This window comes from Lutra lutra, chromosome 14 (genome assembly GCF_902655055.1).
Source record: "Lutra lutra chromosome 14, mLutLut1.2, whole genome shotgun sequence".
Classification (NCBI taxonomy): domain Eukaryota; kingdom Metazoa; phylum Chordata; class Mammalia; order Carnivora; family Mustelidae; genus Lutra; species Lutra lutra.
In genome coordinates, this window is record NC_062291.1 from 2,341,292 (window position 1) to 2,367,240 (window position 25,949).

At 45.5% G+C, this 25,949-nt stretch overlaps 1 protein-coding gene across 1 annotated transcript in view; it reads left to right on the plus strand.

The window, feature by feature from the left end:
- LOC125085036 (translation initiation factor IF-2-like) overlaps nt 1-25,221 on the plus strand; it is a 72,358-nt gene extending 47,137 nt beyond the window's left edge. Inside the window, exon 2 of the mRNA XM_047703155.1 lies at nt 25,058-25,221. Within this exon, the coding sequence (XP_047559111.1) occupies nt 25,058-25,177 (120 nt within the window). The 3' untranslated portion in view covers nt 25,178-25,221. The remainder of the gene's footprint in view (nt 1-25,057) is intronic.
- Nucleotides 25,222-25,949: the final 728 nt, after the last annotated feature.

The following is a 25,949-nucleotide window of genomic DNA, read 5'->3' on the forward strand; positions in this document are numbered from 1 at the left end:
GGTTTGAGAGGATTGACTTCCATTTTGAAAGAAGTTCTACTGTGGGTAAAATGCTATCAAACAGCCCTGCGTGCTACAGAGAAAAGGTTCATGAAAGGAAGAGTCAAGATATGCAGCAAACCTTATTGTTGTCTTATTTTAAGAAATGGCCACAGCCACCCCAACCCTCAGCAGTCACCACTCTGATCTGTCAGCACCCATCGACATTGATGCAAGACCCTCCTCTAGCAAAAAGATTATGACTCCCGGAAAGCTCAGATGATGGTTAGCATTTTTCAGCAATAAAGTATTTTTTTAAAGGAGCATGAGATGTGGATGAGATGTGGACGGCAGTGGGACAGAGCTACTTGCTTCCCCATGCAGAGGGAGGGCATCTCAGGCCAGACTACACCACTAATTTGGCTTGGCAGAGAACTTGCTCCCCGACTGCGTGGCTGATGGACACTTTGGATTCCAGGTGAGTGGCTGAAGGGCAGCTCTGAAGGGCAGCCCTGGCTAGCACTTGTTCTGCCCACGTGGAGATGCGTTTCTCTGCGCATTTGAAGAGGCCATGCAGAAACAGGGTTCTCCCAATCCTTGTGCTTTCCAGCATGTACTCTTTCTTCCTATGGAAACTTAGCGTCCACAATGGTGGCTTTGTGTAGAGTGCATACTTAGGAAATCTGTCAAGTGATACGCTGGATGACTGATGTATTCAGTGAGTGCCCGGACAACTGACACCCCCTGGGGTGCAGGAAACGAATGCATGAATGTGCAACGTGGATTTCGTACTGGAGGAACCCTTATCTGATATCCAGGGGAAGAAAAAGAAGTATCTGATGGACAATTCAGGATTCATGTGGCCCCTCCCCCTGTTACTGATATTTTCTATTTGTTTACCAGCATTGACTGGAATGCCTTTTTGAAAATGAGATGTCATATGTGTTTTTTTTTAAATGCAGGTCTTGAATTCACAACCCTGAGATCGAAACAAGCCAAAATCAAGAGTTGGTTGCTTAACTGACTGAACCACCCAGGTGCCCTGTATTTTTTTTTTCTAAATATATTATGTATTTATTTGAGAGTGAGAGGGAGAGCACACACAACTGGGGGCAGGGAGCAGTGGGAGAGGAAGGAGCAGACGCCCCATTGAGCAGGGAACCCAACACAGGGCTTGATCCCAGAACCCAGGGATCATGACCTGAGCCAAATGCAGCCAGTTAACCGACTGAGCCACCAGGTGCCCCTGGTTCCCTTGTATTTTTGATTCTCAAAATCTGAAGGGGCCATAAGATGCCTTCCGTGATAAATAATACTGAACCATCACGTGGCCATGTGTGAGGGGTTCCCCTGCAGGAAGGGTTATAAGAGTGGGGAAACTTTCTGGAATTGGCAGGAATACCAAAAGCCATGTAAATATTTCAAACTAATTGGGGAAAGGTAAAGATAAAACTTTCTAAACTGCAAAATGGTACCAATTGGACATGTTTAATAGGTAAGGAATGAGAATGTTTTAACTGCACCTAGAACCAAAGAACAAAGGGGAGGAAATATTATCCAGGCAGATTCAGCACTAGATCTTTACACTCAAGTAGATTCTGGATTGTTCTTCAGTTCCAATGGCAGGATCTTCCATGAATCTGCTTTTTTTTTTTTTTTTTAAGATTTTTATTTATTTATTTGGCAGAGATATACAGAGAGAGCACATGTAGAGCAGCAGGCAGAGGGAGACGGAGAAGCAGGCTCTCTGCTGAGCAAGGAGCCCAATGCGGGGCTTGATCCCAGGACTCTGGGATCATGACCTGAGCTAAAGGCAGGCACTTAACGGACCGAGCCACCCAGGTGCCCCCATGAGTCTACTGTTAAAGGACACAAAGAGCAGCATAAGGGGTATCATATCTGGCCATAACCCAAACTAGACAGGTGGCTGCATTCTGGACATGTAAAGATACAGCAGAGTTTCATGCAGAGAATTGAACACGATGACATCTGAGATTCTTTACAACTTTAAGATGTCCTTGTTTGACTTGTGAGTCTATATGCTGACTGCTTCACTCAGTATTGTGAACAGAGACTGAAAACGCATCTGCTGCTCTCAAAGGGCTCAGGGTATAGAGTTAGGAGACAGACAATAAACACATAGTTAAATATGGTAGGATCTTTGCAGTATCATGAACCCCCACAGACCTTTATTATAACACAGAAATGAGATTACTAATTCAAGCCAGGAAAACAGAGGGACTTCCTACAGAGGGTGATGCTTGGAAGGAGAGGTAGCAGGAGAAAGGCATGCCCTATGTCTAGAACTGTACATGCCAAAGCACACAGGTGAAGTAATAAATGATTTTATTTTATTGAAAAATAAAACAATACTCTTTACAATAACATTAAAATTCAAATACCAAGGAATGAATTTAATGAAAGATGTGCAAGAACCTTACCCTGGAAACTGTAAAAATTTTTAAGAGGAATTAAAGGAAGATATAAATAAGTGGAGAGATAGACCATATTCATGGATTAGAAGGATTAATGTCTCAAAATAAAATGTTCATTTGCTCTAATTGATCTATAGTTCCAATGGAAAGCCTACCAAAATTGCAGCAGGTTTTGGGAGAAGAAATAGTAAGTTTAATTCTAAAATTTTATGAAAATTCAGAGGACCTAGAAGGGCCAAAATTATCTTGAAGTAGAAGAGTGTTGAAAGACTTACACTACAACATTTCAAGACTTGATATAAACACAATCATCAAGTCCATGTGCTATTGTGTAGGGAAGAACACACAGGTCAATGGGAGGAAGGGAGTCCAGGAATAGACCTACTTTTACAGTCGACTTATTTTAGACAAGGTTCCCAAAATAATTCAATGGTGATGGGAAATTCTTTCAAGAAATAGTGCTGAAAATACTGACTATTCTTATGGGGAAAAAAGTAAAGTCAACTCCTGTCTCACTGCACAAATAAAAAAATAACTTGAGATGAATCAAGTCTACATAAAAAGAAACAGAACCATAAAGCTTCTAGAAGAAAATAAAAGAGAAATTCTTTGCAATCTTTGTTAGATATAGATTATTGAGAGAAGACACAAAAAGGACAAATCATAACAAAAAATAACCGATAAATTAGACTTCATCACAATTAAGTTTCTACCCGTCAAAGTTACCATTAAGAAGATGAGCAGACAGAGGCACCTGTGGCTCCGTGGGTTAAGCCTCTGCCTTTGGCTCAGGCCATGATCTCAGGGTCCTGGGATCAAGCCCCGAGTCCGGCTCTCTGCTCAGCAGGGAGCCTGCTTCCCTTCTTCTCTCTCTGCCTGCCTCTCTGCCTACTTGTGATCTCTCTCTCTCTGTCAAATATATAAATAAGATCTTAAAAAAGAAAAAGATGAGCAGACAAACCACAGACAGGGGTAAACTATTTGCAGAACATATATCTGATAAATGCTTATATTCAAAATATATTATTAATAAATTAATAAGAAGACAAACATTCAATTTTTTTTAAATGGACAAAAGACTTCGACAGACATGTCACAAAAGGCAATATGCAAGTGGCTAGTAAGTACTTGAAAATACAATCACATCATTAATTGTTAGAAAAATGTAAATTAAAACCACAATGAGATACTATTACACTCCCATTCAGGATGGTAAAATGAAAAAAAACAAAAACATCAGTGAAATACCAAATGAAATACCAAAAGTAGGAATGTAGGGCAATTAGACTCTCATGCCCGGTGATGGAAGAGTCAAAAGGTACAACCAGTTTGGAGAACCATCTGGTTCTCTGGGAAAGTTAAGTGTGCAGCTACTGTGTGACCCAGCAGTTCCACTTCTAGGCATTTGGCCAAGAGAAATAAACGATCATCCACAAAAAGACTAGTATAAAAATATCCGTAAGAGCCCTATTCATTACAATCTCAAACTGAAAGCACCTCAAATGTCCATCAACAGAAAAGTAAATTTTAAAGTTATGACATGGTGCCCACTTCGGCAACACTTACGCTGTGATTGGAATGACATGCAAGGACGACATGCAAATTTGTGAAGCTTTCTACATTTTTTGGATGAAGAAGATGGGTGTACACACACACACACACACACACACACACACAGGAATATTACTCAGCCATCAAAAAGAATGAAATCGTGCCATTGGCCATGATGTGGATGGAACTAAGTGAAATGCGTCAGTCAGAGAAAGACAAATACCATACGATTTCACTCCTATGTGGACTTTAAGAAACAAAACAGATGAACATAGAGGAAGGGAAGGAAAAATAAAATAAGATGAAGACAGAGAAGGAGGCAAACCGTAAGAGATGCTGAACTCTAGGAAACAAACCAAAGGTTGCTTGAGGGGGAAAGGTGGGGGGATGGGGTAACGGTGATGGGCACTAAGAAGGTCACGTGATGTAATGAGCACAGCTGTTGTACGCAGCTGATGAATCACTAAGTTGTATCTCTGAAGCTAATTAAAAAAGTGTGGCATATTTACACAATGGAATGCACAAAATAGTATTTTCTATATGATTCCATTTATGAATTTCAGTGGGTTGACTGGAAAGGGACATGGGAAAACTTTCTAGAACACTGGGAGTGTTCAGTATCTTGCCCTGCAGATATAATTGTCAAAACTCATTGTGCTGATCCCTTAGGATTTTTAAAATATTATTGTATGTTAATTATGTCAAAAGGGAGGGAGGGAGGAGGAGGGAGGGAGGGGGAAGGAGAGAAGGCTAGAGGGCAGGCAGCCAGGCAGGCAGACACATGGTCTGATCAGAGAATCCTGAGTGATTGCTGATCCCTAGAACATCGGTGCCACACTGGAAAGGGGTGGAAAGGGAGCCCTGACCGTGCTCACAAGGTCAAGCTGACTATGACCTTTCCCCTCCCTTGGCAAAAGGGAAGCCTGAATGGTTCTATGCAGGAATGATATTTGTGCCTTAGAAAGGTCACCTTGATGATGAGTGAGACAGGGAGTTATAGGCACCTGCTACGACCAGGGAGATGTTAAGGAGAAGATTTGGAGATCCCAACTGGTTACAGTGGTACATGCAATGTTATTTTTAGCCTCCCCACAGGAGGGAAGAACATTTCTCTGGTTGCTAGGGAAATCGTGTTCTTAGCAGTTACATCTTGGTTCCTAATTTAAGTCTTGGGGGAAAGAAAAGTCTTGGGGGAAAACTAGAGAAGTTTGCAAGCCAGTGCTGCTATGCCTTGCCAGGACCGTACACCTGCTTGAAAGTGGCTATTTGTCTCCTAATGTATTCAGGAGTGACTGTCGCCATAGCAACAATGATGCTGGACAAGGCTGGGTTATCAATGGAGAACTCCTGCTGGTTACGGGATGGAGGTCAGGCCAGGGAGCCCTGTTCAGGACCAACGGCAAGTTTTGGAACAGATCAGATACGCTGGTAGCCACTGCCAAGGCCGAGGGGTGAAAAGGTTGTAGGTAGAGGGTTGCTGCCAGCCATAGTGGTCCTAATTCCTGTGGGACAAAATCTCAAGTGCTCTTGGCATTTGGCTAAATCTTAGCGTGGTTTCTTAGCATGCTTAGCACAGTCCATTTAAAGTACACGTTTGTCTAGACTCTTAACTCTAGAGAACAAACTGGTGGTCATGGAGGCAGGTGGAAATAGGTGATGGGGGTGAAGGAGGCACCGAACGTCGTGAGCACGGAGTGACATATGGAAAGGTCGAATCACTGTCTGGTACACCCGAAACTGATACTACACTCCATGTTAAATTTAAATACTTTTTTGGGGGCACCTGGCTGGCACAGTGGGTTAAAGCCTCTGCTTTCAGCTCAGGTCATGGTCTCAGTGTCCTGGGATCGAGTCCTGCATCGTGCTCTCTGCTTAGCGGGGAGCCTGCTTCCCCCCCAGCCCTGCCTGCCTCTCTGCCTACTTGTGATCTCTGTCAAATAAATAAATAAAATCTAAAAAAAATTTTTTTAAATACTTTTTTCAAATAAAAACTTCATAAAAATGAAGCTTGTGTTTGCCAAATGAAAGACATCTCATGGTGGTAGTAAGAAAACAATCTGAAATCACCTTGTGGCTTTGGAGCCATGCAGTTACACGGGCGATGAGAGTCGCTTGGGGGATTTACCTGTCCCGTAACTTCCATCAGCATCCAGCTTCATTTAGCAGCATGGACCACGGACCTAAATCTTTTGTGAAACGTCAATAAGGCACAATTTAGAGCTTAGCGACCTCCTCTCATCCCTGTGGAAAATACACAGGACCATCTCCGGCAATGCACAGTGCTGTCTCAGCATCTCTGACACACTTCCCCCCCAGACACAGCGACCCCTCCACCGCACTGCTGGAAACCAACATTGGCAGCTTGTCAGTGTTTTCCTGAGGCGATTCTGTGATTTGATGAAGGGGCATGCCACCACCTCTCTCTCCACCCGGTTCCAAGGTTGGCCCCTCTCTCCGACTGCAGGTCAGATGGCAGCTTTCAGAAAATACTGGGACCACCCCCATCTCACTATCTTTTCCCCTGCCCTGTCATACTTGACAGATGGAGTCCCCACGTGTGACAAGTTTCAACAAATGCACTTAGGTTTTGATGAAACAGCAAAAAAATTGTGCGAGGAAAGAAAGTTCTACAATGATGCATCCTCATTAGCCCCGTTCTGGGTGCCTCTCGGGGGACAGTGTCCTCGGCACAGGGTGGGGACTACGGTACGCATGGCTCCTCCGTTCCTTCCTTCCCACTCATGATGTGTTTTGAAGACAAGCAAGGTCATGTGAATTGATCTTCAACAATCTCAAATCAACTCTAATTCTTTTCGTCCCAGGAAATTGTCCCCAAATCTGATAATCATTGAACCCTCAGTGGCTCCTACCACCCACTGAAAGCTGTTGGTCATCCCTGCAAGTCTTCAGGCACCTTAATTTGCTTCCTGTCCTCAGTTCCAAGCCACATCAACTTTTCATGCTTCCAAGATATGGAGGAGAGGCACCCAAGTCAATTAGGAAGTTGACTTTTAGTGCCCACTTCAACATCTGCATTGGAAGACTTGAGATGCGTGGACATTCCTTCCCTCCACATGTCCCCCAAGACATCTCAGAGGGTACAGGGGAAAGGGGAAGACAGGCCTCCCCAGCACACGCCACCCCCCCCCACCTGCAGAACCCACCCAAACGCCCTGGTTCTCCCTGGGACAGGGACCCCTCCACAATCATTTTCTAAAGAGATTGCACGGGAGGGAGAAACCTTCAGGGGAGGGGAATCAGACCCTTCTAGCAGGAGACAGCGCTCGGTCTCCACCACCCCATGGTTTTGAGAGTAACTGGTCCAGGGACTAGCAAGGGCGGGGGGGGGGGGCAGCTTGGGAGTGGTTTCTCCCCATTGTGTTGTTATCGGAAAGCTGTGGAACCCAGGATTATGTGGAGAAGGTCAACCAGGACAGTGCCTCACACTGGGCTTTTTTCCAAAGAAGTCCAAGATGGCGAGACCTCCAGGGGGAGATGGCAGAACCCTGCACTCCAGCCGAGAGGACAGGTGTGAACGGTGACCTTGCAGAGATGTTTTCAACAGCACGGATGGGACTAGAGAGGCACCATCCCCCTCCGCCTCCCCATCTGTCCGTGGGAAGACTGTCCCAACAACCCCATGAGGTGTCAGTGTGGACACCTGGGAGAGGCCGGGACGAGCAGAGAGAGACTTCACTTGAGTTCCGTGCGCCGAGGACCATTTCCCTCACGGCCCCGTGTAGGAAACAAACCTCTGTTTGCTCTGTCGCGCCTGGTTTGGTTTTCCTCCTCGTTTCTGGGGTTAGAGTATCCTGCGCATCCTCCGCCAGGGAGAGAAAGGAGGGACAGCTGAAAGATGGCAAAAATGAGGGTGGGGGTCCCCCCCCCACATCCGGTGCTCCTCGGGACTGGACCCCCGACAAGACAGCACATCTAGTTTGGACGCTAAATTAAGTGGAGAGGAGACGGAGGACGGCAGCTGGGCAGAGCAATACATCAAATCAAATAATAAGGCCCGCAGTTATCCAAGTGAAATGGGCTTACAACCGTGGATATTAATGAGGCTTTTACTTTAAACGGATATGTTTAACCAAGCAACGCTGATCCATATTGGGAGCTGGAGGAATTATGGTGATTGTGCTGGGATTGTGCCAAAAAACGTTTGGCTGTGTTATCCCGTGTAAACCGGAGCGGCCGGCCGCGGGGAGGGAGCCAGACATGGCGAGGGCTGCTGTGGGGTGGAGGGGACAGAAACGGGCTTCCTCCCCTCCTCTCGAGGCCGCTGAGAGCCCAGGTCCTAGGAGCCATGTGACCGGGGTCTGCATCCGAGACCCGGAGATCAGGAGGCTGGGCTGGGAAAGCCTTCAGGAAGGAGAGGAGGAGGAGAGTGACGAGGGACACAGGCCACTGGGGACACAGATGCCACAGCATCACCCAATACACATTTGCCCCTCTCCTTTTATAAGTATGATGCTAATGGGGGCAAGGAGGAGGTCACGGAGAGGGAAGTTGTGTAAGTCACGGTGCTTGGCCCTCCTGCCTCCCCTATACCTTCCCCTCTGGGGGGACGTGACCCATATGTGACAGGACTCCTGCTGGATAAGGGAATTTTGTACTGACTGGTTAGTGAAGCAGACAGTGAGTGCTTCCAAGCAGTGCTGCTCCTGGGGAAGAACATGCCTAAGTGAGTGACTTTCTGGAATCTTCTTCTCAGGAGAAGGTGAGCCAGAACTGGGACTTAGAAGCTTGCGTTTGAGTGTATGACACAGACCTACAAAGTACAATGTTCAAATCACATAATAAAATATGGCATGCTGTGTTATGCATTTTATAGGTCGCCTATGTATGAAAGAAAATGTATTTCCCCAGGGTCTTTTTAACCAAAGCCTTCCACTTCTCCAGGTGGGCACCTCCGTGGTCAGCACCAGCCGGGAACTCTGGGCGGAGCTGGGGGGGTGGGGAGGTAGGGGTCTTGGTGATCTTTCTGATACCAGGTAGCTCACCTGCCTGGGGGGTTGGGATGTGTGCCTCTACATCCCTCCCCTCTTTGTCACCAAAGCTCTTTGAGAAACTTCCAGGATGGCTGGTCCCAAAAGGACCAGAGAATGGGGAGTCTTTCAGCTGGAGAACCTCGGAAAGGCGCAGGGGGACACACAGACGGGGAGTCTGTCTGTGACTGAATTGAGAGAGGCTGTGGGGACGGGAGGAACTATAGAAGGCGATCACTGGGGTATGTGGCACCGTAAGGAAACCCAGAGAGTTGGAGGCAGGGTGAGTGGCGGGCCTCAGGCTGCTTCTCCAAGTCAGCTGGTCTCGAGCAACAATTAGGTAGAGATTTTCATGGGGCAGATCACAGGGGTGGAGTCATGACAGCATCTTAGGGTTTTTTCTCTTTTTTTCAATCAAAATAGATTTTAAAGTTCATCCATTTCAACATCTTCATTTTACAGATGGGGAAACTGAGGCCTGGCATGATGAAGGATCCCACATGTCTCTGGAAGGAATAAAATAGGGCATTTAGTTTCCAGTAGAGCAGGGCAAAGCTCCTTAGCAGCGGAGTGTTCTCTGCAGCTCTGGCCCCAAGCCAAAGTGAGGGCAGCTTTCCTCTCAGGGCTTCCTGGTCCCTGACTCCCTCCTTCTGCCCAAGAGTCTTGTGGGGGATTATTAAATATTGCTGCAAACACTCCCTCCATGGAGACTCAGGGTCTTTGCCCCCTTCTCTTCCATTTGAGTGGGTGGTGACTCCTTTTTTCAAACTACAGAGCACCAGGAGTGGCTGGATAATGAGGAGTGACGCTGTTTCCACTCCATTTGCTGGGACACTAGCTTTTGGAACCCCGAGGCCACGATGCTACGGGAAGGCCAGACCCCACAGGGAGTCCGTGTCTAGGTGCCCCTGTCAACAGCCCCCACTGAGGGGAACTTTCCAGTCTACCCAGTCTAGGTACCAGACTGCATGGGGACGTTTCCAGCGGGGGAAACTTCAGTAAGAGAAACAGCTGCGGACAGTTCCCGTTGCTGCCTGAAGGTCTCTCCAGCTGCACCCTGACGGCAGAGAACAGAGACGAGTCATCCCCGCCGTGCGCTGCCGCGTCCCTGACTCACAGCGTCAGTAGCACCGAGAACGGGGTGTCTGACACCCTTAGGTTTTGGGATGACTTGCTAAGCAGCTGTTGCAACTGGGGCAGGTCTACAGGTGAGGCTGCTCCGGTGGTAGTGGGAGAGCTTGGCTTAGCATTTCTGGAGGTAGAAGGGATTTGGGCAGTACTTTGAAGAATCACAGAAAATGCCATTTGAAAAGATGTTACTCTCACCCCTTCGGCTTTAACTGCTTTACAATATCTCATTAGGTCACCCTAAGGACCTCAGAGGGCAGGGTGACTCTGGAAGAGGGGGGCCCGACTCTTGGGAAGGTCAAGTCCCAGTTGCCCAAGTTTGCACAGGAACACCAGGCAGAGCCCCTGGGCACCAGGTCTGGGAACAGCAATGCCTGCACTGTCCTGCCCTACCAGACTGGCTGTCCATTTGGTGGGGCTCGACTGAGGAATTGGAAAAAATCAAAGCCCAGGAGTATGTTATGGTCTACCACTTTTTACAGATTAAAACAAAAATCATGGCATCAGGGTGGCTCAGTCAGTTCGGCAACTGCCTTTAGCTCAGATCGTGATCCCCGGGTCTCAGGATCCAGTCCTGCATTGGGCTCCCTGCTCAGCAGGGAGTCTGATTCTCCCTCAGATCCTCCCCACTCTCCTGCTCTCTCACTCTCTCTCTCAAATAAACAAGTAAAATCTTAAAAAAAAATTCAGTAAGTTGCCAAAGATAAAGTTGCAGTCCGTGCAGATGTAAATAACACTCATAATAACACAAAAGAATGTTGTTGAAAAAAGGGAACCAAAGAACTCTATGTAGTTCTACGTGTATTTGGAATGAGAAACATTTAAATTGTTCCTTTTGTGTGAAGCATGGAATATGATTGGTGATAAGGGCCAAATGTGTCCCTTCCCCAGATAGATATGTTAATGTTCTAATCCCCAGGACTTCAGAATATGACCATATTTGGACATAGGGTCCTTAAAGAAATGATTCATTTAAAATGGGGTCTTTAGACCGAGCCTCCATCCAACACGATCTGTGTCCTTCTAAGAAGAGGATATTAGGACACGGACACACACACAGAGAGGGGAGACCACGTGAAGACATGGGCAGAAGACGGCCATCAACAAGCCAAGAACAGAGGCGTTGGAAGGAACCAACACCTTGATCTTGGATTTCACCCTCCAGATCTGGGAGACAGTAACATCCTGTTGTTCAAGCCACCGGGGCTGCGGTACTTTTGTTGTGCCCGCCCCACCAAAGTAGTGTAGATACAACTGTACAGTTGTTCTAATTATCTACGGTGAAACTGAACCAGGAGTTGCTAAAGCCCTCGACTTCCCCCAAGAGTATTTTCCCTAACCTGACTGCCAACATGGTCAATAGCCTCTTACGGGCAGAATAATGGCATTGTTTATGAGTTTACTGGAGCGGCACGTAAGACACAGGGGGTTAAATCCAGCGGGCTTTGAGAAATAATACAAGGAAGGCTACTTGCTATCGCAAGTACTTGATGATTTCTTCTTTTGAAAATCTGCCGAGCATATGTGTGAAATTTTCTCTCTATTTAGAGCCTTGTCACTTCCAGAGGCTCAGCTGCTCTCCCGTGGCTGGTGAGGAGGGAGGGGTGGGGTGGGCACTCAACCCCCCTAGCTGTGTATTTTCTCCCTGCTCTAACCACCTTGCCCATACAGCCTCGGGTGGGGTGTGATGCGTGAAATCAGCTTTGTGAAAAAAAAAAAAAACCACACACACACAAACACACAAAAATACAAGAACCCAATGATAGTTTCCCTTCTCCCTGGGGGGAATGTGAACTTGGGATTGATTCTCAGTCCTCTAAGCGCCCAGGTCCCGCTGTAGCCATGGATGCAGGGGGCATGGACACGGCCTATGGTACAGAGAGAACAAATATGAAGGCCCATACGTCTTAAGGCCTGCCTACCTAATGCAACTGTCTCAGCACATAATGCAGGTGTCCACTTACAGAAACCATAGCAGGGACTCTTTCCCAGCATTGAACTTGGAGCAATTCTGGGGAGGGAAAGGCGAGTGGGCCTCCAGGGGGTGACTGCAGCCCCAAGCCTTGCCCTCTGCTCCTACCCTGGTGGGCCACTTCCTTTCAGGGTGCAGGAGGGGCAAGGCCGATGTGTGTGTGTGTCTTCTCTCCAGGGGTCACTCTGGAGTCTGTCACCCCCACTCACAGTGACTGCGGGGAGGGTGTGCTCACGCACGACTCTTCAGCAGGTTGCTGGTTATGGGAGAGAGCAGAGAGCGATAATGAACAGATGTTTGACTTCCTTTGTATACAAAGCCCTTAGCCAGCCTGGGTAACAGCCTCCTACCCTAAGCATCGCCCCATGGAGTGAGGCTAGGTCCATTTTCTCATTCAGCTTTCTTGGAAGTTGGGTTTGTTTTGGGTACTGTCTGTGTGTTTTCCCCCAAAGAGCTGCATTTCACACTTGGTGGATGACTTTCCTGCTGCTGGAGTGACATCCCGGGTCCCCGGGGCACCACGTCTCCTGTGTCCCCTTCCACTGAGGCTCATGTCTCCACCTTCTCCGGCCGAGTGTCCCAAGACTGTGCCTGGACAGCTGCAGTGGGGAAGGCAGCCCAGGGACGGAATTCACCCTTCAGAGGAGTGATGAAGAACAGGAAGCCAAAGTGGAACTTTGTAATGAGGCCGTTAATGAGCTTGCTTTTTCATTTCAACACCTTATAACAGCTGCTTTCATTAAACTGGTAGCGAACGCTCAGCCGAGAATGTCGACTCCCTAAGCCTCAATTTCCTCATTCATAAAATGGGGATAAAGCCCAGTTTTGCATTAGGGTTTTGTTTTTTGTTTTTTGTTTTGGCAAGAATTAAATAAGGCACTGTACTGGGAAATCCTTCGTAAGCTATAAATCATCATGCAAATGTAAAATCAATCATTATGATTAAAGAACTCTTTTTTTTTTTTTAAAGATTTTATTTATTTCTTTTGACAGAGAGAAATCACAAGTAAGCAGAGAGGCAGGCAGAGAGAGAGGAGGAAGCAGGCTCCCCGCTGAGCAGAAAGCCCGATGTGGGGCTCGAACCCAGGACCTGGGATCATGACCTGAGCCGAAGGCAGCGGCCCAACCCACTGAGCCACCCAGGCGCCCCTAAAGAACTCTTTTGATCTTGAGAAACACTTGGGGTGCATAGGAAGAACACCGCCTTCATATTAGGAACTGATTTTTTTTTTTTTTTTAAGTAGGGTCTGTGCCCAAAGTGGGGCTTGAACTCATGACCCTGAGATCAAGACCTGAGCTGAGATCAAGAGTTGGACACAACACATTGAGCCACCGGGACACCCTTGCAAGAACTGAGTTTTTTAAAACTAAATATTCTCTTCCTCAGTGTTTTGCCCAACTCGTCATAAAATTTAACTTTTATAGTAGTGTCGTCAACCATTACTTGGTGTGGCTGTGTGATTATTTTCCAGTTGTATCTACGGATGAAATGAGACAGCATATAGGAGAAATCCGCAAACTGTAAAGGGCTATATATATCAAGGTGCAAGTTTAGTGCCTCGATGCACTGACCACGGCCCGCACCCTCCCCGCACCGCCAGGCAGGGCTAGGGTTGCCTTGAGGCTCAAGTGGGTATGAGTTCCTTTGGCTGTAGAAATGGAGAGCGAGTCCCCTGACTGTAGGGTATCAAGTAGTCCGAGTCTCTAGGCTCTCTGCTTGGTGTTTTGAGCTTCTGTGAGGGATTCTGACTCATTAATGTCCTAACAAGTCAAGTTCTCTGTCCTGCTGGCAACCCAGATGTCTCGAAATGCCTGGAGAAGCTGACCCCACCCGTGGGGCCTCCCTGCCTTACCAAGCTGGGTGTTGGGTGCTGCTTGCCTGGCCATGGAGCACATGGTGGGACCTGAAAGGAGGCATCATGTGGGCCCAATAGAGGGGCTGGGTAGGGATTTGCCACTCAGATGGAGGGTCCAGACCTACAAACCCAAGAGTCCAAGTGCAGGGGAGGAAGGGGAGTGAAGGCGTTGCCCCATCCTTCCACACAGTAAACACTGTGCAGACAAAGTCCTACATCAGGCTTGAGAAGGGGCTCTGGTCTTACTGTGGATGCAGAACAGACAGATGCCATCTGGGAAGGGACCCACAGAGCTCCCTCAAGGCCACTAATGATGACGGCTGCAAAAGTGTAGTCAGGCTGAGTTCCCTGCCTCAGCAGACCTGGCCGGCACCACAACAAGTATAGAGGTCAGTGTCAAAGACCGTTCAATGTTGTGGGGACAGAGCGTGCCTTTGGCATCCACCTCAAGAAGGCTCTTCAAGGAACAGGAAGGAGGTGGGGTGTTTTCATGTGGGTTTCATTATTCTCTAGGTACTGGAGGGCTCACATTCTGGCTTTACCTGGGTGGCCTGATACCTGGTCCTGGATGGTTAGGGCAGACAGTGAGATCCCCATGGAGAAGGTGCTGGGGTGTGGACTCCACATTGGTTGGCTCGCTCTCAGGCTGGCTGTTTACCATCTCTGAGAATTAATTAACCCTGCAGGGACTGTCCCTCCAGGGTCAGCAGGACCCCAGATATCAAGTCATCAGAAAACAGAAAATAAAGGGCAATGTTAATAGGGTGAGTGTATTGAACATTTTGCGGGGGGGCACCTGAGTGGCTCAGTGGGTTAAGCCTCTGCCTTCAGCTCAGGTCATGATCTCAGGGTCCTGGGATCAAGCCCCGCATCGGGCTCTCTGCTCAGTGGGGAGCCTGCTTCCCCCTCTCTCTGCCTACTTGTGATCTCTGTCAAATAAATAAACAAAATCTTTAAAAAAAAAAAAAAGGAACATTTTATTTTAGGGCGGGTAAGGAGGAATCCTAGAGAGAGGGGATATGACAGAGGAAATGTGTCCAGGATGAAGTCACAGCTCGGCCGCTGTACTGGGTGGCAGGGCCTGGCCATGCTCTCCGAGGAGCCCAGCTGTCATTTGCTGACTGCTGTTGGAGGCAGAATGGACAGAGGCAGGACACACTTACACAACATTTTGTTTAAATGGCCATTACGGAATAGAAAACACATTTCTGGTGGTGGTTAGTAAGATTTCAACCTCCAGCTAAGGCATATTTTGTGTGGGTTTCATCATTCTTTGTGTAATGAATTAGTCAGTGACTGCAACAGATTTTATATTTTTTAAATGAGAATTTGAATATAATTTGTGGAATTTGAAGCTAGAAGTGCCCTAAATGTTACATTATCCAGGCCTGTCTTTTATTTATTTATTTTTTACACCCAAGGAAATTAAGGGTCAGAGATACCATGTGGAACATGTTAAAAAATGTTAGTATCGATTGCAACAGACAACCCTGACATTCACTCCACCCCAGGGCTCTCACCTCTGACAAGGATTCTTTGGGTGACAGAGGGGTCCAGTGATTGACTTACCTGTCATTCAGTAAAAATAATCCCGAGAGAGCAGTGCTTTTTTTTTTAAATCAGAAATCCACTTTTTAAAATTGAAGTATGGTTGACATACAACGTTGTATTAGTTTCAGGTGTACGACATAGTGATTCTGTGATTACCCAGTGTTCGCCACGATGAGTGTGGTTACCATCTGTCACCATTCCATGCCATTACAATAATATTGGCTCTATTCCTTCTGCTGTTCTTTTCATCCCTGTGACTTACCATTTTATAACTGTAAGTTTGTGCCTCTTAATCCCCTTCCTTTATTTCACCCATCCCCCACCCTTCTCGTCCCTGGTAACCCCTAGTTTGTTCTCTGTGTTTATGGGTTTGCTTCCATGTTTGGTTGTTCACTTGTTTTGTTTTTTTAGATTCTACATGTAAGTGAAATCATATGGTATTTGTCTTTCTCTGTCTGTCTTATTTCACTTGGCATGATACCCCCAGGTCAGAGTTGTGGTTTTTTTTTTTAAAGATTTTATTTATTTATTTATTTGGCAGACAGAGATCACAAGTAGACAGAGAGGCAGGCAGAGAGAGGGGGAAGCAGGCTTTCCGCTGAGCAGAGAGCCTGATGTGGGACTCACTCCCAGGACCCTGGGATCATGACCTGACCCGAAGGCAGAGGCCCCAACCCGCTGAGCCACCCAGGCGCCCCAGAGTTGTGTTTTTTAAAAATTATGTAACAACTCATTTAGATGAATCATGGAACAATGTAGAATGAGGAATAGCTTTATAAGTATGTCAGGAAAGGTTAGGGGGGAAAAGCCACTGATGTAAAAATACAGCTTTAAGAACAGCTCAGAGAATAGATTCAATGTTGCAACAGCATTCTAGAATGACAGATAGTGACTGCATTTCTCATGCCGAGCACTGAGTAATGAACAGAATTGTGGATCACTCTGCTGGTCACCTGAAACTAATATAACTATATTGTATGTTAACTATACTTAGATAATAAAAATTTGAAAACAAAATGATCAGAGTCAAAAGGGTGGTTTCTCTGAAAAAGAAAAAGAAAATGAATGCAATTAAGAAACACGTTTGTCTTCCATGAATAATCAAATGTAGTTATTCAAGGTATTAATTAAGAGGAAAATGAATTTATTCAATATCAAATACCTACAACAAACACTGATGTTGATATAATGAATGTGTTCCTCTGGAAGTCAAGTATAAAACAAGATTGTTTGCTCTCAACACTGTTAATCAAAATAATACTGAAAATTCTAGTCAAAACAATAAGGAATGAAAAGAAAAGCCATACATATTGGAAAGGAAGGAATAAGCCTGTCATATGTACAGATGATATGATGGTCTACTCCAAACATTCAAAAAATTTCTTTAAAAAATATTAAGTGAGTTTAGTAAGGCCACAGGATACAAGACAATCATATAAAAATCAGTTGCCTTTTGACATACTTGCAATGAAACTGTGATTCATGAAATTTACATTTTCAGTATCATTTACGACTTCTCAAAAAAATGGACATAGGTATAATTCTAAGGAAATATGCAGTTTATATGCTGAAAACTATACAATACTAATAGAAGAAACCAAAGAAAATCTAAATAAACAGAGAAAAGTATCATGTTCCTGGAGCTAAAGAAATTTTTTAAAAAAGAAGAATAAAGTAGAATTACACTACCCAATATTAAGGACTACTATACACAGTAACAAGTACTCAGAGGTTTTGGTGGAGGGATAGACATGTAGATTAATGGAACAAAATAGAGAAGTCAGAAACAGATCTACACAAGTACAGAGAACTGATTTTGAGTTCAAAAGAAATACAATGGTAGAAATCTTGCTTTTCAACAAATGGTATTGGAGCAAGTTGGAGAGCCATAGGACCCAGATAAAACACCCTCAACCTGATCCTCAACCTTGTGCAAAAATTAATTTTAAATGGATTCCATGAAAAACATAAAATCATAAAACTTTTAGAAGATATCAAGAAAATCTTCTGGACCTGGGAATCAGGGAGAGATCATGTCTAAACATGGTGGAAAGCATGATTCATAAGAGAAAAAAAATCTATAAATTAAACTTCATCAAAATTAAAAAGTTGATGTCTGTTAATTAAGAGGATAAAAAGACAAATTACAAGCTGGGAGAAAATAATTTGTAAACTAGGTATCTAAAATGATTATGCTTCTATAACATATAAAGAATAGTAAAAATCCAACAATCCAGTCTGAAACTGAACAAAAGAATGTCCCCCAACAGGTGATGGCTAAGAAACCATGATACAGTCACACCTTGGAACACTATGCAACGATATTAAGGAATAAATTATTGATTCGACAACTTGGATGAATCTCAAGGTCATTACTGAGTGAATAAGATATCAACAGATCCAATGCTGTACGATGATTCATGTAACATTCTTGCAATGGCAAAATTATTGATGAGGAGCTCAGACTACAGGTTGTTACTGGATAGGGATGGTGGAGTTGAAGGGGTTTGTATGACTAAAAAGGAGTAGCATGAGGCAGATCTTTCTGGTAATGAAATAGTTCTGTATATTGATTGCGATGGCTATAACACACATCGGCATGCACCCATTGTGGAAAAGTTTCCAGGTTTTCCTATTGTACTCTCATAATGTAACATGTAAGCTGGGAGGGAAACTGAGTGAAGGAGCAAGACCTCTTTGTATTAAAAAAAAAAGGGGGGGGGACACCTGGGTGGCTCAGTTGATTGGATGTCTAACTCTTGGATTTGGCTCAGGTCATGATCTCAGGGTCATGGGATGGAGCCCTGCATCGGACTCTCAGCTCAGCACAGAGTCTGCTTCTCCCTCTCCTTCTGCTCCTATCCCTACTTGAGGGCACACTCTCTCTCTCTCTAATGAATGGATAAATAAAATCTCTAAAAAAAAATTAAAATAAGTAAATAAAAGTTTTTAAGGTAGAGATTTGACCATGTGAAGTAGGGAGTTGTCAAAGCCCCTTGTTCTGCGGGGGGAGAATCCCTTGTTACGGGTGCCTCAGCAGGGAGCAGAGCTCTGGTTTCACACTATGGAAGCCAAAGTGGCCTTCCTCCTTTCCCCCATACCTTTGGAATCCAGTGTGGACACGTCCCCCAGGCTTTTTTTGTTCTTGGATGCTTCACTGGGGCTTCTTGGATGAGTAGTGCAGAGACAAAGGGACTATTTAGCCCTGAGTCAAAAAGGAACATCTCCCGGGAGCAGCTCAGGGATGTGACAGTGGCCTCATGATAAGGTCAATCTCATACGTGATGAATTTCTCCCAGCACGGCGGGGAGTCTGTGCCTGACCTCAGCTGGGCCACTCGGCAACTGGATTGATCTTGGCCTATAACTGGCCAGAAGTTTACCACCTTCTGAGGTCACGATGGTCTCAACTGAAAGGGCATTCAGCGCTTTACGAGGCAACCCTCTTCTTTGTTGACTTGGTTCCATGCCCGCCATGCTCAGGCCTGACACAGAGCCTCCACTGGCAGGCACAGCTCCCATCAGAAGTCTCAGGGACCTCTGGTCATCTCCAGGGAGGATCCAGCTCACAGTACAAGCGACAAAATGCCAAGTGCCACAGCCACAGAATAGCATGTATAGTATGACAATATTTTGGTTTAAAAAACCCCATAAATGTACACATTTGTATATATATGTCCATATATACATAGACACATCAATATATGTGCATGCATATATAATGTATATGTACATACACACATACATATTCAGAAAAATAGTACATCTGGAAGAATATATGAAATGTATCTATTAAAGAAACTTTTGATGGGATTATAAATGATTGATACCTTCTTTATCCATTTTTTTGTTTTGTTACAAAATGCAAAATTTGCAGGTATTACTTTTTTTTAAAGATCTTATTTATTTTTTTGAGACACACACACGAGCAGAGGGGAGAGGCAGAAGGAGAGGGGCAAGCAGTTCCCACCCTGTGCAGGGAGCGGGAAGCAGGGGCTGGATCCCAGGACCCTGGGATCATGACCTAAGCTGAAGGCAGATGCTTAACTGACTGAGCCACCCAGGCGCCCCGCAGGTGTCACTTCTCTCGTCTGAAGAAAATCTATAAATCTATTTTCATCGGCGTAAAACACAGAAACCGCATCAGGGTTTCCTTATTCCCGAAGGGCAGCAGTAGGACCCTTCTGTGTCTGCTCAGGCCAATGCGGGGTTCCCAGGTCTCTTCCCTGCCCACCTAGAAGAGGAGTCACTGAGCAGCAGTCCCGGGACTGGTCCCGCTTTACACTCTTGGCTTGTTGTTTCAGAGTAAATTTTCTCATGTGGTTCAGGTGCTTGAACACAGGCTACGTGAAAAGCCAAAAGCCCTTGACCAGAACACCTGGCTCCAGCCCAGTAGTGGCAAGGATGACCCTAGATGCTCTCCGGAAGTGTGTGCTGCTGGCCGCAGGCATTGGCTTTGGCCTTTATGCATCCAAGACAAAAACAGTGCATGCGAGACCGCAAGGGTGAGGGGATCGGCCAGGGCCGGTCAAATGCTGGCCACGTGGTTGAAGGATTTGAAAACTTCTCTTATACATCTGCGTAAATGAGGAGGGCTTCATAGGACTGTTGCAACATTAAATGACCGTGCATGTGAACGCTTGGTATAGTTCCTAGCACATAGTAAGTGATTAATAAAAGTGAGCTGTCTTTGGCTGGATTGAGAGAGGTGGAAAATACGAAGCATTGGCAAGGAGTCGGAGAACCCGGCATTCATATGCTGCTGGGCGGAGCGTCAGTTGGCACCGCCCCTTTGGAACACAGGACCTAGTTACTAAGGCTGAGCGGAGGCTTCCTCACTGTCCCCAAATTCCACGTAGAGGGTGCAGACCCAACAGAAAAGCATATGCACACACACTAAGCTGCACGGGTGAACGTGTTTAAAGCAACAGTATTCATAATAACGCAGACCCGAGAAGAACTTAAGTGTCCCCCAACAGTAGAATGGAACAATCATTTGTGATTATGTCCCCACAGTGGCATGCCATTCGGTGTTGAGAAGGAACAAATCACATTCCCCGACAGGGGAGATGCTCACAAACACAACAGAGTGAAGAAGGCAGACATGACCGAGTTCTATCTTGCACACACATAGTGAGGTTGTTAGAAGGCAGGCCACCCTTGCTGGGGGAGGGGCCAGCGACAGGTGGGACCCCAGATGGGCTGCTATTTCCTGCTGGGAGTGCTGGTTACACAGGTGGCTCTGTTGGTAAAATCAAGCTGTGCGCTTCACGATTATGTGCATTTCTATATGTATATTAAAATTCAATAAAAATTTTTTAAAAAGAAAACATGGTTTAAAAGTTGTGAAAGGGCATGGAGCTATTTTTTCCTCTCTATTAGCATCAGTCTTGGGGTAGGACAGCTGGCTTGTGAGGGGGCATACCTTTTCTTTTCTTTTATTAATTCTTTTTCTTTTTCTTTTTAAAAGGTTTTAATTCCAGTTAGTTAACATGCAGTTTTGAATTAGTTTCAGGTATACAATACTGGGATTCGAGTGCTCATCTCCGCAAGTGTCCTCCTTAATCCCCATCCCCTGTTTCACCCATCCCCCCACCCACCTGCCCTCTGGTGACCATCAGTGTGTTCTCTGTAGTTAAGAGCCTGTTTCCTTGTTAGTTTCTTTCTCCGTTCTTCCTTTGTTTCTTAAAATCCACATATGAGTGAAATCATATGATATTTGACTTTCTCTGACCGATTTCTTTCGCTTACCATGATGCTCTCTAGCTCCATCTGATGTGGGAACATTGAGCCCAATGGTCAAGAAAGAATTCTTGAGACATCTTTGATGCAAAAAGGTGTTTTATTATTGCACAGGGACAGGACCCCTGGGCAGAGAGAGCTGCACTGGGATCATGAGGCATGACTGATTATATACTTTTTAATTAGCAGGGGTTAGGGAAAGCATAAGTCTCTAAAGAATTTGGAAGGAAGGCTTTCCGGACCTTGAGGGACTAGTTGTTGTTAAGATAAAGTTACTCTTAGTCTCTAGCAAAACATCAACATTCAGGCAGCTGTGAGTTCCTTGAGAAAGGTCACAGTGTGTGTTTCAGGATCTATCAGTGGGCTGCAAGCTCTAAGATTTAATTTTGGCTACATTTCTCATGCCTTGTTCTCCTCATCATACTCATCTTGTGCAAAAAGATTTCATTCTTTTTTATGGCTGAATAATATTCATATGTATGTACACAAATACCACGTCTTCTTTGTCCATTCATCGACTGATGGACACTCAGGCTGCTTCCGCAGTTTGGCTCTTGGAGATAATGCTGCTCTAAGCATGAGGGTGAATGTATCCCTTCGAATTAACGTTGTTGTGTTCGTTGGGTCAATACCCAGTAGTGCGATTGCTGGACTGTAGGGTCATTTTATTTCTAACTTTTTGAGGAACCTCCATACTGTTTTCCATGGTGGCTGCACCAGTTTGCATTCCCACCAACAGTGCAAGAGGGGTCCTTTTTCTCCACATCTTTGCCAACACCTGTTGTTTCTTGTGTTGTTGATTTTAGCCATTCTGACCAGTGTCCGGTGACATCTCATTTTAGTTTTGGTTTGCATGACCCTGATGATCAGTGATGGAGCATCTTTTCCTGTGTCTGTTGCCATCTGGATATCTTCTTTGGAGAAATGTCTGTTCATGCCTTCTGCCCAGATTTTAGTTGGATTATTTGTGTTTTGAGTGTTGAGTTTTATAAGTTCTTTATGTATTTTGGACACCAACTCTTTATCAGATGTGTCACTTGCAAATATCTTCTCCCGTTCCATAGGCTGACTTTAGTTTTGTCGATTATTTCCTTCACTGCACAGAAGCTATTTATTTTGATGAAGTCCCAATGTTTATTTTTGCTTTTGTTTCCGTTGCCTCAGGAGACATGTCTAGAAAAGAGTTACTATGGCCAATGTCAAAGAAATTACTGCCTGTGTTCCCTTCTAGAGTTTTTATAGTTTCATGTCTCCATTTTGGTCTTTATTTCATTTTGAATTTATTTTTGGGTACGGTGTCAGAAAATGGTTCGGTTTCATTCTTTTGCATGTAGCTATCCAGTTTTCCCAACACCATTTGTTGAATAGACTTTTCCCCATTGGATATACTTTCCTGCTTTGTCAAAGATTGATTGACCGTATAGTTGTGGGTTTTATATTCTGTCCTATTGATCTACATGTCTGTTTTTGTGCCAGTACCCTACTGTTTCGACCACTGTTGCTTTGTAACATAACTTGAAGCCCAGAATTGTGGTGCCTCCAGCCTTGTTTTGCTTTTTCAAGGTTGCTTTGGCTACATGGGGTCTTTGAAAGTGGTTCTATATAAATTTTAGAATTATTTGCTCTAGCTCTGTGAAAAATGCTGTTGGTATTTTAATAGGGATTGCATTCAATGTGTAGACTGCTTTGGGCACTATAGACATTTTAACAATGTTGGTTCTTTCAATCCATAACCATGGAATATCTTTCCATTTCTTGGTGCCATCTTCAACGTCTTTCATGGGTCTATATGTTTTCTTAGTAGAGTCATCCAGTTCAATTACACAGAACTCTGAACATTCCTGAGGGGACTAGCTGCTTCGGGAAGATAAATACAGATTGTCTGGGGGAGACAGGAAGACACCATACTTGACCTTCTCACCCCTGTGTCCCCAAGAATGCAGAATCCCAAGTCGGGAGAGGAGAGAGAGCTGTGTGGCCTGCGCCCTCATCCCACCTGCCCCTCCCTCAAGCCTGGGCGGCTCCCCCAGGATCCATCCTTCAGAACGTCATGAAAAATGCAAGATTTGGCGAAGTTTAAGGGAAAACAGGAATTTCAGAGACTAACAAGGCAGGAGGTTGCAAGTCTGAAGTGATTCATCCCCTGAAATCCAGCATAAACTTGGTGAGGTTAGAAGAAGTCACCAAAAGTTGGCTTTTCTCCCTTCCTCCTTTTCTTCCTCCCTCTTTCCCCTCCCCTTTGTCCTCCCTCCCTCTCCCTCTCTCTCCCCCTCTTTTCTTCTCCCCTCACCTCCTCTGGCCAACTCAATAAATGGGCAGGAGACCCCCAAACCGTGCTAAAAGCCATATCATTCTAAATAAACCTGGGGTTCTTTTCCCTTCTAAATTTTCTCTGCTGATGTTTGGTATATCATCGGCCTTAGTGAAGTTCTTTTGGAAATCTCAGGAGTTTTCAACTTACTAAAGGAAAAGAGAAGGGATTACCCCATGGCTTGATGATAATAAGATTCAAAGTAAGAGAAATGGTGGCTTGGAAAGTCAAAGGGAAAACATGGGAGATCTTTTCTTTTCTTTTAGAGAAAGAGTGAGAGAGCATGTGTGCTTGAGGAGAGGGAAGGGGGTAGGGAAAAAGGGAGAGAGAATCTTATGTAGGCTCCACAGCCAGGATGTGGGGGTCCATCTCATGACCCTGAGATCATGACCAGAGACAACTCAAGAGTTGGATGCTTAACTGACCGAGGCATCCAGGCGCCTCTGAGTTATTTTTTTTTTTATATAAACTTCCTAAAACTCAAGAAAAACAAGCACCCAGCAAAATGCACAAGTCAGAAGTATGTGTTTTGAGAAGTTGTCATGTAACCACAATCTGAGGCTGCCACTGCCATGAACCCCCTTGACCTCCCTCACAGTTAGGTCCATACCCTTCAATATCATAGATTAGTTATGCACGGGTTTAAAAATATAAACTAAAAATGGAATCACACAGAATGTATTATTGTGTGCCTGGCTTTTTTTGCTCAACATTATGCTGGAGAGACTCATCAGTATTGCTAAGTAGGGCAATACTTTGTTCACTTTTATTGCTGGGAAAGAAGGCATGTTTAACAAGCATCTTTGGTGATCCCAAGACCAGCAGTTCCAGCCCTCTTTTTGAAAATTACTGCCCCAGACCCAGTCAAAACAACCCCACAGCTGCTCTGCTCAATTCCCACAGTCTTAGAACCATGAGTGCAGAAAAACAAAAAACAAAAACAAAAAAAACAACAATAGCCCCTCAAAAATCAGAGCCAGGTTCAGCTTTGAAGTTAACTGAGGTTAGGAACAATTTTGTGACTCCCCTGGGCATGGCCTTTAAAGTCATGCCCAGACAGACCACAGTTCAAAATCTTTTCCCTGCATGGATTCAGCAATATCAAAATCCTTGAAGAAAGAAAGGCTACGCATGTGTGTACACATGTATCTCTATGTACATGAGTGTATTATGGGTTGAACTGTGTTCTCCCAAATTTCGTACGCTGAAGCTCTCACCCCCAGGGCTTCTGAATGTGGCTGTATCTGGAGATAGGTTCTTTAAAGAGGTAAGAAGGGGGACGCCTGAGTGGCTCAGTTGGTTAAGCGGCTGCCTTCGGCTCAGGTCATGATCCCAGCATCCTGGGATCGAGTCCCACATCGGGCTCCTTGCTCAGCGGGGAGCCTGCTTCTCCCTCTGCCTCTGCCTGCCATTCTGTCTGCCTGTGCTCATGCTCGCTCCCTCTCTCTCTCTAACAAATAAATAAATAAAATCTTTAAAGAGGTAAGAAGGTAAAATAAGGTCATGAGCGTGGGCCCTAATCCAACATGGCTGGTGTCCTTGCAGGAAGAGGAGATGAGCACCGGATATGTACGGAGGGAAGACTGTGAAATCACAAGGAGAAAGCACCCATTTGCAAGCCAAGAACAAAGACCTCAGGAGAAGCCAGTCCTGCTGACACCTTGAACTTGGACTTTGGGCTTCCAGAATGAGGAGGAAATAAATGTCTGCTGTTTAAGCCACCCGATGTGTGATACCTTGTTATGGCAACATGGGCGGACTCCTACTGTGTGTGTGTGTGAGTGTGTGTGTGTGTGTGTGTGTGTGTGTGTGAGAGTTTATGTTTAATCTTTCCTTCCAGACCTAAAACATGCCTTGCAGGGAGCTGGTGCTCAGCAAGCCTGCAGAATGGAAGGGCTGTGTCCCAGAAAGGGCACAGACAGGGTGCCCATACTCCCACATTCCCAGCCCACCCTGGCCACCTCCCTTTGGACACCCCCTGACACACACCACTACCACCACCACCACCACCACCACGAGCCCACCTCCTCTCCTCCTTCCCCGGCTGACCCCCGGTTGCCAGGGCTGGCTGGCTGAGTTGTGCCAAACTGAGTGGCAGTTGGAAACAGACGCTGGCCAGGCAGCCTTCCTGGGGGAGTTGGGAGGGGGAGGAGAATAATCGTGAAATGGCAGGAAAACACTTCTCCCTGGCAGCTCAGAGCAGGTGGGGGTTGGGCGATGAAAAAAATAGGCTTTGGGGAAACAAAAGATGCTTTGTGCAAAGTAACTTGATTCAAAAAAAAAGGGGGGGAAGCAAAATGGGTGCGTGTTTCTCACTACCAAAATCCTTTGACAAATTGAGACAACTAATAATAATTTGCATCTTCATTTCCAGTCCCTTACAGGATAACCAGTGAGAGGGGCAAGCGAGTGACTCACATTAGATGTGGCCAAAATT